Genomic DNA, 17,481 nt, shown 5'->3' with positions numbered 1-17,481 from the left:
CAGTTTAACTAAAACTCATATTAATTAAAAATGTCTTGAGCAAGGTTCATTATCAATTGTCAGCAATGGGATTAATTTTATAAATTGAACTAATTAGTTAATGAAATTATCATTTAACCAAAAACAAAAAAAGTAGCTGTAACCAGCTCTCTTTGAGGAGGACATCACTCCATTGAGAACCCCTTGAGTTACAGTTGAATGCCAAAACCCTAACGAAACAACATAGACAAATATCCAAACTGGTTCTAAACAGATAAAAACCGGTGCAGCTAAGTTTGCCTGATTAGTGTGAATGTTATACTTAATGAAAATTCCCCCAAAACACGTTTATTAGGTTTGATTCATATATCCTAGATGGTCATTTACGGAAAGTTAATCAATTAAGAGTATTTTTTTTTAAATAACCAATTATCAGTTTCGGCCAATGAAATCATTGCATTCTGATTTGTTTTTCTGAGTATTTTAACAAGTAAAAAAGGATTAACAAAAATCAATTAAATTTATTCACTTATTCTTTCTATTACAAAAATTGAAAAGTGAGTTTATGAGATTTCTCAATGAAACATATTATGCATATTACCATTATTATTTTCAAAATATTGACAACGTATTGACAATGAAAATAAATATTGAATTAATCAAATATCACAGATTTCGGATCACATATTCTAAATTTTAAATATCTACTTTTACAAATCTCAAGGTAAAAAGTCTAAACATTACGTTACACATTATGATATCTGCAAATGCAAAATAAATAAAGGAGCCTTAGTTTTATGATCACATTGCATACAAATATGTGCCAACAGTCATACCACTTTGGAAATCTTTTACCCTTTACAACACAATAGCACCAAAAGTAATCTACACAATGACCTATAATGATTACACTTTACCCACAAATTAACTTCTTTTCGAAAGTTTGATATTAAAGAGCTGTTCAGCTGTCTTCATATAATAAATATCTTTTTTACAAATCTAAATTTCTGTTAAAGTATGTTCTTCTGTGGCTGACACATCTCAGGAAATACATTTCAAAGTTCAAAGTTGACGTCAATGGTATACATAGTAATTAGACCCTGATGCACCATTGGTAAAATAGTTTCCTGGAGTGGTATGGGCTGAAAAGATAAGAAACACAGTTTTAGTGTTGGAAACTTTTATTCGAATTTCCTTTTTGAAAAGTCAAAATATCACGGGAGATATTTTGAAGTAGTGTACCCACTTTCAATATTCCACCTTTTAAACACTGCTTTGACTATATGCCAATAAAACACTTTACATTTTTTTTCATTTTTTGTAAACAATCATGAGATCTCCTTAAAATGAATGATTTGAATAATTTAAACACTTGATACGAAAGCTTATTGAATATATTTGATTTCTAAAAGTGTTTTGGCTCAAAGATATCTTTACATTCACATATTTGCATTGCAAAAAAATTTAGACACCAGAATAACAAAATCAATAGAAAAATAAAATTAAGACACCAGATGAAAGAAATCAATAAGCCACCTGAACAGAGATGACAAATCAGAGCATGTCAACTGAGACATTATGTGATCTAAAATAAAAACAAAATCCAAGGAAAATTCAAAACAGAAAGTCCTTCATCAAACGGCAAAATCAAACATATAAAAATATAAACGGACGTATCAAAAAATTATATGATTGTGATTTCTTTGGGAATGCTTGAAAGATGTGAAAAAAGTTTTTAAAATATTTTGGTATTTGATTACAGAATAGAGGAGACAAAGAATTATAATTTTAAAAATTACATTTTTAATCCTAGTGATAAAGTGAATGTTTTTGCATTTATAATTGAACCCCGTAATATGTATAAAGAAAACATCATAAATATGGGTACACGTTGTGACTCTTATAGTATATGTGTTTAGTATGAATAGTTACTAAAATGTAACACATGTTTATATTCCGTTTGCATTTATGTGTCGTTAATGAAGATAAAAACCTTGGATAAAATTTTTTTTAATTCCATTAAAATTTCTTTAATACAGAGTTAGAAGTGTTTTCATTTTGGTCTTAAGTAGACGAAACGAGCGACTGGCAAAGGTTAAGCCTTGGATCTTTGACGCGTTTTTATAAAGCCTTACTTGGTATCCCGTTGTCTCAATTGACATTTAATCATTTCATATGTATAATGATAAAGTTATGCATTTATGCATGCTAAACATGTCAATAGTGACTACATTATGTGCAAAATGAAACATCAAGTGTCATATTAGTAGCACGTGTAATAAGTCACAAAATTTCTCAGTAATAACTTACTAGTAGAAACAAAAGTGATTTACAATTAAAGAGTTGTAACGTTCAACAACAACATATGCATCTATTTTACCTAAATGGTAAAAATTAAGTCAACCGTAGTTTACCATTGTTCAAAAGAATTGATAATGTAAGTGGTTAATATGTCAGAGAGACAACAACAGTTCTCATACATCGATCAAAAAGACAAATCAAGGGACAAAGAAATCGGCCGTTTTAGCGTCTCTAGCTAGAAAATGTACAACAAAATTCTTAATTTATGAAAGTAAAGAGTATCGGGAAGCACCTTTTCAATTGAGTTTTATAACAGTCATATCCGACTGGAGTGTATACAGATAAATGTATAAATGGATTCATTAAACTTATTAGACCTTAATTAAATGAAAGTGTCAAAATGTAGGATAAAAATCCAAAGAAATTTTTGCAATCAATGATAACTCTTTTTCCAGAAAGGACGGGAAGAGTTTGATCTCTTGTTTATGCCTTTGACTATTGTACTTAAAGAAAAAAATTCATCTTCAATTATACTTGTGCTGGATTGCTGCAAAACTGCAAAACAATACAGTTGCATGATAACTTTAAAACTGTAAATCTAACGTTTGTGTCCTTGAATTTTTCAATATTTTTCACTCTTGTCTTGACATTTGAGACTTGAAAATCTTTGAAACACAACAACTTCTTACCGCTTTTCAAATACTGTTTAACGTTTGATTCACACGAATAATGGTTCGATATTGAATTGAACGCTTTTGTTTTTTCTTATTCAAATATTTCAAACCACATGATTCCCGTGTAGGTTGAGTTGCCATTCATTAAAATATTATTGATATATCACATTTGACTTTGCGATCGACCAGACAAATGAAGCTATTGCTATTTTCAAGTCATAGTTGTTAATCGTTCATACTCTTTGTGTTCAGAGAAAAGCAAACTTTAACCGTGAACCAAGTCTTGTACTCAATCAGTTTAAACAATTTTCGCAGGTAAAATAGATACATAAGTATATTTTCAAATTTCCATTTTTGTTTCCAATTTTTGAGTTTTTGTAAAGAAGACAACTCTTCAGGTTGAACAAACTGTGTTCCTTTCATTTTCAATGCAAACATTATAAGAAGCTCATGTGTTGGTGTACGTTAGCTGTTAAGAATTTTCATTTCGTAACATTTCACTTGCTGAATACAGTTTGTTCTACCCTTCGCCATTATTCTTTAATGGAAACTATGTGTTTGATTGCAAAATAGACAATTAAGACTTCATTCAGGATGTGCTTTATGCAAAGGGAACTGCCCAATAAATGCCTAAACAAAACAAAACAGCTATTTGCTGCTATTAAATTTCTGATTCATCAGAGAGGTATTAGCCAAGTTGCGACAATAGCTTTGTTTTAATAAATTTGGACTATAGATGGAAGTTATATAGTTATAGTTATGGTTGAATATAAAGTTCAAATACTAGTATAATATTTCAATCCTGATATCTTTGCTGAGTTTCTACACATACTGTTGAAGGAAAACATATATTGTTGATGTGTTGACGTTATTTGGAACTATTAAAACCTTATCACAACTCTGCTAATAATAGGAATACCGTTTATCGCATAAAGATTTACTCTTGAAGTCCTTTGAACTCCAATATTCCCTTTAAGGTTAAAACAAATAATTTTCCATTTAGTTAAAAAAAAAATACAACGTGTTATGGGTTAATAAAAAATGGCACAATCATCCAAAAAAAGTCATCGGGAAAGTAAATTGGCATTTAAAAATCATTGGGTAAGACTTTTTGACAGTATAAGAACAATACTGCTATACGCGATTTTATTGACTTTCTTACTTCCAATCTGTTTACTATTAAAGTAGATGCCAAACAAAATCAGTTATGAAAATTTGGTTGAATCACAGCCAGTTTTATATATATTTTTGGATTTTCTCTTTAATTGCATTCTTAATTGGGCAAATTCCTTAGTTTAAAGAATTCAATACTCTACCAAGGTGGTTGATGCAAACAGTATAGGTGATCATTGGTAATACATAGGCTCATAGAACTCACCCCTGGCTGGGGACATCATTCGTCTGAAATTATAAAAAAAACCATTATAAGAGACTGGGGAAAAAATAATGAAGCACTTTCAGAAATAAATATTTTCGCTTTTATTTTTTTTGAAAGCTTCATCATGTACTACCTTACAAAAGAATTGGCAATGTTGAACAAACACTTATTTTGGCTGTTATTGTATTTTTTTCATTCAGAGTTTGTTCAAGTCTGATCTACCAATCCATGTAAACAGTGTGGTACGTAGTACAGGCTTGGACAATAATGTTGACAATTCTGACAATGGTGAGATTATTATGATTTTACTTGTTAGTTTAAGATCTTTAAATCTTCAAAAATAGATTATAAAAAAAATCAAATGTAATCGTATCTTCTATAAATGTTTATATGAACTCAAGACTTTAAGTACAAATGTATTTTAAAAGAGTTCCTATAGTAAATACTATTTCACAATCCATCATATGCAAAGTATTACAGCTTATGAACACAACAGCCAATTATTGGGACTTGTGGTTCTATTAACTCAAATACAAATGTAAGAAGATATCCCTTCCTATTTAAATCATATTGGTAATAATTTAAATAGAACAAATGACCAGTCAATCGTATGGTCAACTCATTCAACCAATTACCTTTCATTTACTTTTTATTTTAGAAATAATAGACAAATTTATCAATTCACGGTACATCTAAAACATTATGATAATAACGGAAATGCACTCGCGAATGAAAAGCACTCTTAATTGATTTCGTATGTAAGAATCGATTTTCATGATTTACTTCATGGGTAACTCTCAAACTCAAGGCCAAGGACGCATAAGACCTAAAGCATAAAAAAAACCGACCTAAAAATAGTAAAATTCATCTAAGGTCAACTTAACTTCAGGGAGTTAGAACTTTAGGTTCATAATTTATCAACGAATATCAACGGGTATTAAATTGATAATGTTATGATAATTTTTGGTCACAAGTGCCACTAGGTCAATATTCCGAAGTGCCAATAGATCAATGTTAGTTCGATGTTGCTTCATAGAAAACATATGAACCGAAGACCGACAGTGATAGCTATAAGTTCAATAGTCCTTTATATAAGAGTGTCTATCGAATATTTATAGCTAAACTAGTCTGTTATGCAAGATTGGTTAAAGCAAATACGTGTTTGAATAAATACACTAGCAGTAAAACAAAAAAATACAAAAAATTATATGATTCAATGCATTTTTTTTTATTCGGTTACATTTACAAAGTTGCTGGTAGTAATAAATAGTATATGAGAAGGTCTTTACAAACATTATTGCAGTAAAATCATTCAAGACTGGATGTTTGTGTTACATATGTTACTAGGTATTTGTAAACTCTTACAATACCGATGATACTCACCCATCTAAAGGCGGTAAAGGTTGGTAATGATGGACTACAGGTTGCTGCATTGGGGCAGCCATTGGCTGTGGGGTCATTGAGTAATGGTGGTGATGTACTTGTCCACCTCCAGGACGGGCCATCTAAAACAAAGCAAATGACATTGTGTCACCCAATACTAAACTGACGTTGGTGTTTTCGTTTTTATTTGAAACAGATCAATTAAAAATGCCGTAAAAGGTCACATTGTCTAGGAAATAAGAAATTCATTCCCAAAAATAGCTTTCAAAGCTTGAGTTGGAAACGTTGTCTTGGACATACTCATTAAAGACATAAGTCAAAGACATTTCGAAGCTTACTTTAAACAAGGTGTGTACAAAACGCATAGTACAATAAAAAAAATCGAGAATCAAAGTACATATATGCAACTTAGATAAATCAAGTGAAATTTGTTAATTGTTTTTGGATTGCACTTTAGAAATAATTTTCATCAGCACCGAAACTTTACATAGTAGCTTCAATCAACAATGGTCAATTATTTAAACTCATAATTTAATCATTTATTAGTTATGTATTATTTCCGTTGAGATTACTTTTCAATATTTTGCACATGTTCTGGAAATTTACTTCGGAAAATTGTTATTAATAAGTACCATAACAGGTGCTGCGGGTTCTGACATTATTGCTGTAGGGTATGAGTTACCCCGGTTACCACCCGGAAGTTGACTAATCATCATTTGTTGCATCACCATTTGATGCATTTGTTGATGCTGTATCATCATCATTTCCATAAAATCTGTAAAAGAGGTCAAGAAAAAAAATAAAAACGTCGAAAACGTACCAAAACAGGCTGTGCTGGTTCTGCATAATAATAAGAAGGGTAGCATGGATAAGATTGTCTGTTTTGACCACCAAATTGTTGCATCATCATTTGTTGCATGACTAATTGGTTAACTTGTTGATGTTGAATCATCATCATGTCCATAAAATCTGAAAAACGTACTTAAGTTGTACATTATGGCATATATATTCCATAAAATCTTACCAACTGCATTGTTTTATGTTTTATTGAAAACTTCCTTTATGCAAATATGATATATTATCTCATATTTTGAAAAATTTCAATGTTCAAATGTTTTAGTTATGAAAAAAACAATAATCTAAAGTTCCGTCTCTCTCAGAATCCATGGATGTATTTTTCTTTTCTATTTTTGTTCGTTCTCAAGAGTGTTTGATCAAGTTATAAACAATAAAAAGAAAGATGTTATATTATTGTCAATGAGACAATACATAGTATTAAAAAGTATAAAAAGAAACCTTTGTTTCAATCTTGATATAGATAATTAGATGGCAAAACGTTGCAAGAGAAAATAGAAAATGCTTACTTTGTAATTCTGGTGACATCGGAGATGAATTTCATTATATTTTTATGTGTTCTGTATTCAATGATGATCGTAAACAGTTTTTGAGAAAAAAAATATAGAAATCAACCAAATGCATTGAAATTTAATGAACTGATGAATAGTAAAAATCTTTCTGATCTTAATAACTTGTGCAAATATATAAGAATTGTAAATATTCATTTAGGCTCTCCGGGGTAATTCATGTACTTGATTTCATTTAGTTTAATATGTATATCGTAATATATGATATGTACCTCCTCTTGCTTTCGTATAATTTTTGTATGTCTGTACATATACACTATGTAATAATTGTGTGTATCTCTATACCATTGTAATTTGGTTTGTTGAGAAATAAAGATATATATATTGACAACAATTGGACATATTTCTATACTTACTGGTCTAAATGTTAACTATTATAACAGAAAATTATCTAGAACCTTTACACCTGACGTTAATATTTGATAGTTGTATTCTTGCTCTGTTTATGAAAAAATGAGTGTGACCAGGTTCATGAAAGGAGCACACAAGAGGCAAGTGTTCTAGTATCGAAAAAGATTTCACAGAAAGGAGTAAACTGAACATTATTTAAATAGCCTTACCTCTTTATCTTTGCACACCATTTTAACAACGTTAGTTATTTGTTCGTGTAAAGCTTTTGTATGTGACACATTGAGACCTTGATACTTAAAATGGTGCATCTTCTTGTCCCTCATGAAAAGTTAATTAACAAAGTTTTGAAGTAAATACATGAATGTAATTGTTAACCTTCATTGTACCCATTTTGAAAAAGACAAAGACTCTGCTCATTTAATGATTTTAGTATCAATATTTACTGTTGAAGTAAACCGACAAAAAATACCATTTGTTATAGGATATTGAAAGTTGACTATGACAATCATGATTTATATAAATTCAATATCAGTGAAGAAAAAAACAGCAACTGAACAGCACATGGACAATCCAGAGAAACCGCTAGGATTCCCATGTTAATATTTTCAAAAAAGCCTAGTACTTACATCATATATATATATAAGTAATCATAAATATCAGAATATGAGGCATAATTGGCAATTAGAAAATTCCCCACCTGATACCAAATAACAAAGAAAGTAACACATAACTATAAAAAGTCACAGTACAGCCTTCAACAATAATCAAAACCCATAGTAATCATAAAATGTAGATCACTCTGCCTCATATAACATTGTCTGTATATGAATTGCAAACTGGAAATGTCAGGGAGAAATATATATTAGAAAAAAAATCATTTTCGGTTCTCAAAATTCAAAAATAACTCTTTTTTCTTCTTCAATAAACCCACATTTCTTTCTTTTTAACAATGATCTCTACATATGAAAAAATATATATTTCCAATACAGTTTACGAATATGTGTAACCGTACGACCTTCAACAATAGATCAAACCCATGCGACATAGACAGCTATAACAGACTCCGCAATGACAAATGTAAAACAATTCAAGCGAGAAAATTCAAGGCGTCATTTATGTACAAAACAATGAAAGAAAAAAAGATATGATATACTATATACATATATCTATAACTGTTTTAATCTTATATAAAACAATAGAAATATTAGTTATTAAAACTATACACTCGATTTATTTCCTCTAAATGGTTATTTATGTACTTATTGACATGTGATATGACAAATGAGTAACTGACCTTTCAATCCTTAAAGAAAAACCAATGTCATAGTAAAACACACTGTTTGTACCGCTGTCTCAATATTAAAAAGGCATGATATTCATTTAATTAAAGTTAACTATATGTGCAGGTCGCAAACTGTTCAAGTTCACACAAAAACCGCGTTTAGGTTGCATTTCTGTTAATATAGACAATGTCGTTTCCCAAAGGAACTCCCTTTGGACTAAAACTGTGATACTTTTACTATGAAGTTTCATGAAAAATTATATCCTAGAATAGAAAGTTGATATGCACTACTATTTTTTTAAAGGTCAAAACATAGGGTTGTGCGGCATATTTTCAACATTTATATGCCATGAACTTGTTACAGTTAAAACTTATACTAACATTGTGTGCTACTCCAACCTTTATTGTTTGCCTACTTCAGAATTCATTTTTCACCGCAATAGTTTGTTTTTTATACTGGTATTTCTCTATGAGACGAAACATAGAGATCATATCTTGGACCCAAATCAAATTATCTATGAATATTATATATATATCTCCCCAAAAGAGGCAGGCGGGGTTTGAGAAACAGCTGTATTTACAAAGTGCAACCTCTAACGTTCTACAACATAACGAAGTAAAAGAGACTGCATACCAAGGTTGCATTCAAAATTACAAGTCCGATAAACACATATACATTTTTCACCGATATAGGCAGTTTGAGTAAAACATTGAATTGTAGAACAAAACTTCTTTAAAACTTTAAAAGTAATAAGGACATTTGTTGTTAAAACTAAAGTTGTATGTCACAATTTGTGTTTATCAATTAACGTTAATATAGTCCATTGAATTGGTAAATAAATCAGCGATTTTACTCAGTGAAGTACAGAAATTGTTCCAAGCGGTGTTACTGCTAATCGTGTGTACAGATTTGTTTTCATTTTTATCATTATTTACTTGTTTCACAAAATTAAGCACTTATATAAAATAATATTGTTACATACCTCCTTTATTAAACATTGATGACGACTTCTGTTGGTTGTTATCTGGTACTAGGTTCTGGTACGTCACTTGCGGAACAGGTACTTGTTGTATAATGTGTTGTAAGGGTGAGGGTTGTTGTTGTATCATTGGCTGCTGTGGTGCATTCATTATTGGAGGTAAATGGTATTGCCGAGGTGTGGCAATTGTGTGTTTAATTACGTGTTTCACTTGTGACATTTCTGAAACAAAACGTAAATCAATATATAAAAAAAATAGTTGTCCCAGCGTTCGGGATTTTTTGTTTTGGTTGTCTTCAATTGATTTAGCAAGACAAGAGTTTTGATTCGAGCTTCAGTGATAGTCCTATGTGCAGTTACATCTACTCACGACAAACAAAACCATAACCTTAACAGTTTAAACAGAAAGGCGATAAATAGTGATTATTTGTTTTAAATGAGGGTTCGTGTTTACACTTTGAACTACCCCTGGCCACATGTATGAACAGATATGAAATAAACTGGGTTGCGTTTAATATCATAGCGGCTACACAGGGCTATGTAGATTTATTATTATTGAAGGCGTATCTAGCCTAGCTGCTGTTAATATCTATGTAGCAGCTAGGCTAGCTACACGTTCAATAGTCATAAATCTACGTAACCCTATGTAGCCGCTACGATATTAAACGTAACCCAGTTAACACATATATACTGTTCAGGAAACTATCAGAATCTTCACCTTATTTTGACACTGGGATCTACTTTGATATAAACAATGTTCGAAATACGTCTTTCTTGTATGTTCACATTTTCAAAAGCGGGCGGTTACTCAACTCCAAACGTATATTCTTGATGATGGTTTATGTTTTGTGTTTTAGATGTGTCTGGCTTAGAAATACTTAAAATAGTCTGCAACGTAGTAAGCGCTTGGTAAAAATGCATGAATGAGAAGCAAATAAATACAGGTACCTTAATATTTTACAGAAATATAACGATAGTGTAAAATTTTCTTGTAGACTTGGTAGGTACAGAATTTTCTTACAGTGTGTTTATAAATTATAATGATATGTTTATTCATATGAGGGAATAGTTGTTACTCAATTCTCGGATTCGAACAATCTGATTGAATACATGTCACGTGTTCTACAATCGAAATGTGGACACATAATCTGTATTTCAACCAAATTGGGATTTAGACAAAAACACTCTGAAACTGACATCATCCAAATTTGTTTATTATAGTCATGAAACATTTACGATGTTTTATTGGAGATGTTTTGGGCAGACCGTAGACCTTGATATATGCACCATTTGGTAGTGTTTACCTCATACCTTCTTTTTATTACTCCTTATGACAACCAATGTGTCAAGTTATCTACCTAATATTATGTTATTTTACTGGATTTGTTGTTGTTCTTATTTGATTTGTTTATTTTGTTGTTGTTTTAAAATTGGGGTCTTAAATTGTTGCAAATTACTTGTTTGTTATGTATTTATTTTTTTAAGGGAATTAAGTATTTGAATAAGTAATGTCATTAATAGTTATGCATGTCTTGTGAATCGTATTGTTTATTTTGAGTCCACACACACAATCACATTACGATAAACAGATAGTTCAACGAATCATCATATTGACTGAAATGGAAACAGGTTGAAGCAACAAAATATCACCATATAGCAACAGATGTTCCTGCACTGAACAACTTTAACGAGAACCTTTTTCAGTGGAGCAAACATTTAGAAAGGAACAAACAAATGTATTCATTGTAAGTTATACAACCAAAAAGAGATCGAAACACTGTCAAATTTGTTTTTCCAAAGATGAAATCATAAAGGGATAAAAAAAAATCAATAAGGGGTTAAAAAAAATCGTTTTTAAAAAGAAATTTTAATTTTTCATCCCTGTAACGCGACAAGTCCTACCTTAAAAAGGGAGAAAATGTCAGGCGTTTCCAGTTGCGATTGGACGACGGGCTATACATACAAATCCCCAATTGCGTTCCAATAGACAAAAATCAACTAGCTGCATGATATGGCCAGAATATTCAGATCGGTTCATTCTTAAAAAATTGTTCTTAGAACTCCATGACTAATGAGAAATACCCCTTACAATAAATAATTTCTCATTTCAAACTAATTAGATGGAGTAAAAGTAAAGTAAAAGTGCATACATAGAGTTCCTATCAGTGTTGTGTGTTACTAAGAAAATGATGTTGAAAGCATGAATATTACTATCATTATTATATATATTATTGAACAAAACATTTATTGTTATTAACACTCCCCCTCCCAAAACCACCACCATTAAAAATTAAGTCAGGAATGCTGTATGCCCCTTCAAATCTGAAATTAATTAAAAATTTAGAACGATGTAAAACTATATCAAAATAGAAAAGAAACAACTCACAGAGCCAACCAGATCAGAACTACGTTGTATTTATTGGTATAGATAAAGTGTTACCTTGAGGCTCATTTCGGGCCCAGTCCTCGATGACGGCGTTCCCTGAATCGATTAACCATTGTTCCATTTCATTGTTAATATATATTTTTTGACACAATTACTAATGAAAATGTCCGTTATAGAATAGCCTACTATTCTATTGTTTTGTAACTTCTGCAACTACTTAAATAATTTACATCTCACTCCGACCAGAATGCAACGTCTTGTAAGTGTATAAAGCACATCACCATAGCAAAATCATATTAAATAAATAATTTCCGGTACAATAGTTTCCTATATGTTAAATCTCATTTGAGAAATTGAAAACGAAAAAAGATCTTTTCACATGAATTTCAATACGTATACATGAATTTCAATACGTATACAAGAATTTCAATACATATATAGATGTTTATGTACTGTAAAGGGAAATACAAAAGGGTTGTCTTTCACAATGACAATTCAAATGTTTCACACTATAACAGATCAAATTATATAAACAGTTCTAAACATCATATCAATAGATTTCTTTTGGTCTACATACTTTTCTGATAAGTATACATAATTTTCATATGAATATTTAATACAGAATTCAAACAGCAAATATAATAGTCTACTCAAATTCAGTTCACATTAATAATAACTTTTCAAATTTTCTTTAGAATTTTCTCATTTTATTGAAGAATCGTACTTTTGTGGTGTTTAAATACCAAAGCAAAGGTGAAAAATATTTAAAAGGAGGGTTATTCTACTGCATATTGCCAAGGGATACCTATTTTATATGTTCATAGGATGTAATTAATATACCTATTTACTAACTCTCGAAAAGTAAGCTATCGGAAATATCAAAGGAATTACGTTGTAGTTCGAAAAAAAGTTATTACGACGTTTTAAATATTCATAATAACTTTCATTCTAAATTACAATACTTTTCGGATTTTTTGCAAATATTTTTTTTTAAACAAAATCGAATTCCATCCTCAACCTATATAAAAATTAAGAAGATGATATATGGTTCCCAAGGAGACAACTATCCACAAGAAACGTAGATGATAACAACTATCGCGATATTGCCTTTTTGTGATAATGTGGCGTAAATAAAGGCAACAGTAGTATACCGCTGTTCAAAACTCATAAATTCATGGACAAAAAACAAAATCGGGGTAACAAACTAAAACCGAGGGAAACGCATTAAATATAAGAGGAGAACAACTACACAACACCGAAACGCAACACACACAGAAACGGACCAAGCATCAAAATCCCACGAGAATAACAAATATAACATCTAAACCAAATACATGAATTTGGGATAAACAAGTGCCGTGCCACGTCTTATCTAAAGCAAACAACAATAAATCAATCAATGATAACAACTATAGGTCAACGTGCGACATTCAACAAAAAGCAGAACGCATCCGACATTTTAGCGATCTATAAAAGATAAGACATGACAACTGTAATAGGTCAAACGCGAAAAAAAAACTATAGGCCTTATTTATATACAAAAGATTAAACGAAAAAAAAATTTATCATCATATAGCAACAAACGGCAACCACTGAATAACAGGCTCCTGACTTTGAACAGACACATTTATAATACGTTTGTATAAATTATATATGTTTGCAGCCACCTGCACATACCTGGGACAGTGGTGCAACAGAACAACATAAGAAGTAACTATAAGGATCTGATTAAAACAAATATGTACCATCTAGCAACAGGTCAATAACAACTAATAAAAAAAATCAATGAATAAGGCAATGTATTTACTCATGATATAAATCAACGAAGAAATTTTTTGGACCATATGAATGAATTTTGATTTTCTTCTAAACTGGTACCTTCTTCTTCTGGTAGATCACGAGGGTAAAATTTGCCTGACTTACAGTTACTATCACTGGATGATATAACAGTTGGATCTTTTCGACTCCTTCAACTCCCGCAAGACATCCACCCGAAGCCAGTAATTCAACTACTACATTTCTTATCGGAGAGCGCTTGATATCTCGCGAAGTCTTATTCAAGAATTATATAATCCGATTTTCTGAAGGAAACAGTCATTCCCGTATGTATTCACCATTTTTTATATCACCTATATATTTGAGTATATATACAACTCGTCTAAACATCAACCCAACAATGTTAGATCTGTAAATTTGCTTTCGCAAATTTTTGGTTCTTCCCTCGCCGGGATTCGAACCCATGCTACTGTGATATCGTGACACCAAATCGCCTGCACTGCAGCCGTCCCGCTAGACCACACGACCACCTGGGCTCTCAAAAAAAGAGCTTTCGGTGGGCATATGTTACCTTTCCACGTCAGTTTTAATCTAGCGGCGTACTACAGTACATGATATATAAGGCATGAAGATGTTATTGTTTACAGATCAGCTAAATTATCTATAGTAAAGGATCCTACAAATTAATGTAATGATATATAAGGCATGAAGATGTATATATATATATATATATATAAAATGACTGAATAAATAGTTAACGATTAATCTTACAGGGCGATAGATCATGTAATATGATTCTGTACACTACAAAATATAATATATAACAAGTCAAAAAGGGTACAACATCACCATTAAATAACTATAAAATGAACAAATATTAGATATTTCGGATAACAGATAACCTTCTTTGGTAATAGCACGATGTCAAATGCATCATGTCAATATATTCAAATTTAGACACTATCAAAATCTTAAACGTTTATACAATTTAAGCAGATACCACAGACGCTGGTACAATTTTAAAATTTCCAAACACGGCGCAAAGATTACAAAGGTATGCCAAATAAAAATAGTCATTTGAAATGTGAACTGGCATAACTCTAAATTTCCAAAGGTTGTGACAGTTTAGAAATTATAACTGCATGGAAGGCAGTCCTCAAACAAAAAAATAAAAAATGCCCTAACCGGTCCAAGTTGGTATAATATTTCAAATTTGACAACGGTGGGGCAATTGCAACAGAAACTACATATTTAAGTCTCCCAAACGAAAAACAGTTAAATAATGATTAGAAAAATAGGTTTTATCTAATAAGGTAAAATAATTGAACGTGGCTACATACTTATACATCTATCCCAAATGAATGGAGCCCTGTAATTTAAACTGGTAATTAAAAAAAATCTTCAAACTGTAAAGCCAGTATGGAAGCCGGCGTTACTGGAAACAAGTGATGACAGGAAAATGAGTGACTCGTTCTATGTTTTTTTTTCATTTATGCCCTCTGGGGAAACTGTTCTTAACTTTCGTATCCGAAGTCTTTCCCGAGCCTAATATTGACACCTTGTGTTTGTGGCATTACATCTTGTCCAAAAGTTTATCGTTTTCTGTTTAGTATTAAATTTATATTAAGATCCATTTTGTTACATCTCGTGATCAATTTTATTTGGCAATCGCCAATGGCAGTCAGCACGGTTTAAGAACATCAGTTGTTCGACCTGTTAGTCCAATGCGTTTTGTTTAAATATACTTTTTCACTTTTTTGGTCTTTTTGAAAATGCTGTTTGTGCTGTATTTAGACCCTTCTACAAGTAAATTTGTTTTACATGCACACGTATAAAAATTGTGGTTTTTATCCAACGCAATCATAGGTTTGAACGTAGTTTTTAATTTAGACTCGTTTATATATAAATAAATATATAATTACATAATTATATAAACAAGTATTAATGGAAAACAATGTTTAAACCTATGATCGCGTTGGATAAAGCCGCAATTTTTTCACGTGAGCTTGAAAACAAATGTCTTGGAAGAGGGGTCTCAATACAGCACAAACATCACTTCCAAAAGACCAAATAAGTGAAACAGTATATTTCAACAAAACACTTTTCACTAGCAGGTCGAACAACGGATTTTCTTAAACACTGCTGATTGTCATTCGTGATTGCCAAATATACGGATCACCAGATGCAACAAAATTAATCTTAATTATTAGTTTAATACCAAACAGAAAAAAATAAACTTGCGGAAAAGATGGTATGCCGTAAACAAAAAGTACATAATTAGTACACCATATTTGGATTTCGACAATTAACTTCTATACCGTGATGTTAAGAATCGAAACGGTATTTGGAAGGCCATATAATTTACCTCAATTTAGGATAGACTCTTTGAATTTTGAAGAGTCGAAATAAGATGAACGATTCATATACACACGAAGGCAAATATAATATAAGCCTAAGCGAAAAAAATATAAACAAGTATAGTTGAAAACAACGTTCAAACTTATGATTGCGTTGGATAAAAACCTCAATTTGTATACGTGTGCATGCAAAACAAATTTGTTGGTAGAGGGGTCGCAATAAAGCAAAAAAAAAAGCATTTTCCAAAAGAAAAGAAAAAAAAAGTTTTTACAAAAGGCATTTACATGTTATGTCACTTTTTAGTTTTTCCCTGTTACGATCATTTTAAAATTGGCATTTTGATAAATTCTTAAATGATACATTTTGAGTTAAGTAAATCTTATTTCGATTTTATTAAGTCTCTCAAATGGAGACCTCTGATTGCTGTTCAGTCATTTCTTCATATGCTCTCTTTATACGATGACCTTTTGGTACTGGTGTTGACCAGATATAACAGTAGTTGCATAAAATATGTGACTTTCAATCCTAATTGTTTGTCAGTCAACTAATTCAGCAATAGTGATCGACAACCAGATAATAAAATGTTTATAGGAAATATTTTATCTTGGGGATTATTTCTACTAATCAACTAGAGGTTAGTGGCGTTAAACGAGTTTGTTTAATTATTCATACAAATCCATGTTACGTTTGGGCTGTTTAAAAATACTTTTTAATTTATTTCACAGCTTTATTTTTAATCTTTTTTTTTGAAAAACAGAAAACGCATCAAACTCCTAATTAAGGTGTGTCAATTCCTTTACATATTCATTTCAAAACTATTTCATAATACATAATTCTAGGCGAGAGATCGATCTGTTTTGTTAAAAACCACATGTTCGATTATAATTTCATTTACTTCAATGCACTAGTTATCACAGTAACTATCAAACATGTTGTGGCCTATGAGATGTTGCGCAGGAAAAAAGATGATGTCAACTGCGTAAACAGGTTACAGTAGGAAAATTTATAATAATGGCGTAATACAAATAACATGCTAATTCATTGACGAGGACCTTTAAGATTGGAAAGTAAAGGTCACCTCCTACATACATAGTGTTTCTCCTTATAAACATAGAAAGATGTGATATGATTGCTAATGAGATGACTATACATCAGAAACAAAATGACGTAGATAACGGTAGGTATCTGTCAACAATTAGCAAAGCTAAT

General features: G+C 31.0%; 1 protein-coding gene across 6 annotated transcripts in view; it reads right to left on the bottom strand.

Moving 5' to 3' along the window:
- LOC134708059 (uncharacterized) overlaps positions 1 to 17,481 on the bottom strand; it is a 56,440-nt gene that overhangs the window by 22,733 nt on the left and 16,226 nt on the right. For 3 of the 6 annotated variants that reach the window (XM_063568346.1, XM_063568343.1, XM_063568348.1), the window contains exons 5-8: positions 9,756 to 9,974; positions 6,536 to 6,684; positions 5,716 to 5,837; positions 4,333 to 4,355 (exon numbers count right to left, since the gene is read on the bottom strand). In XM_063568346.1, coding sequence (XP_063424416.1) covers positions 4,333 to 4,355; positions 5,716 to 5,837; positions 6,536 to 6,684; positions 9,756 to 9,974 — 513 coding nt within the window. Of the gene's footprint in view, positions 1 to 4,332; positions 4,356 to 5,715; positions 5,838 to 6,347; positions 6,491 to 6,535; positions 6,685 to 9,755; positions 9,975 to 12,192; positions 12,533 to 17,481 lie in introns of those variants that run through there. The other 3 variants (XM_063568344.1, XM_063568347.1, XM_063568349.1) reach the window with 2 other exon arrangements.

Source organism: Mytilus trossulus, chromosome 2 (assembly GCF_036588685.1).
Source record: "Mytilus trossulus isolate FHL-02 chromosome 2, PNRI_Mtr1.1.1.hap1, whole genome shotgun sequence".
In the NCBI taxonomy this organism is placed as follows: Eukaryota; Metazoa; Mollusca; class Bivalvia; order Mytilida; family Mytilidae; genus Mytilus; species Mytilus trossulus.
This window is presented reverse-complemented; position numbering and strand designations above follow the sequence as displayed.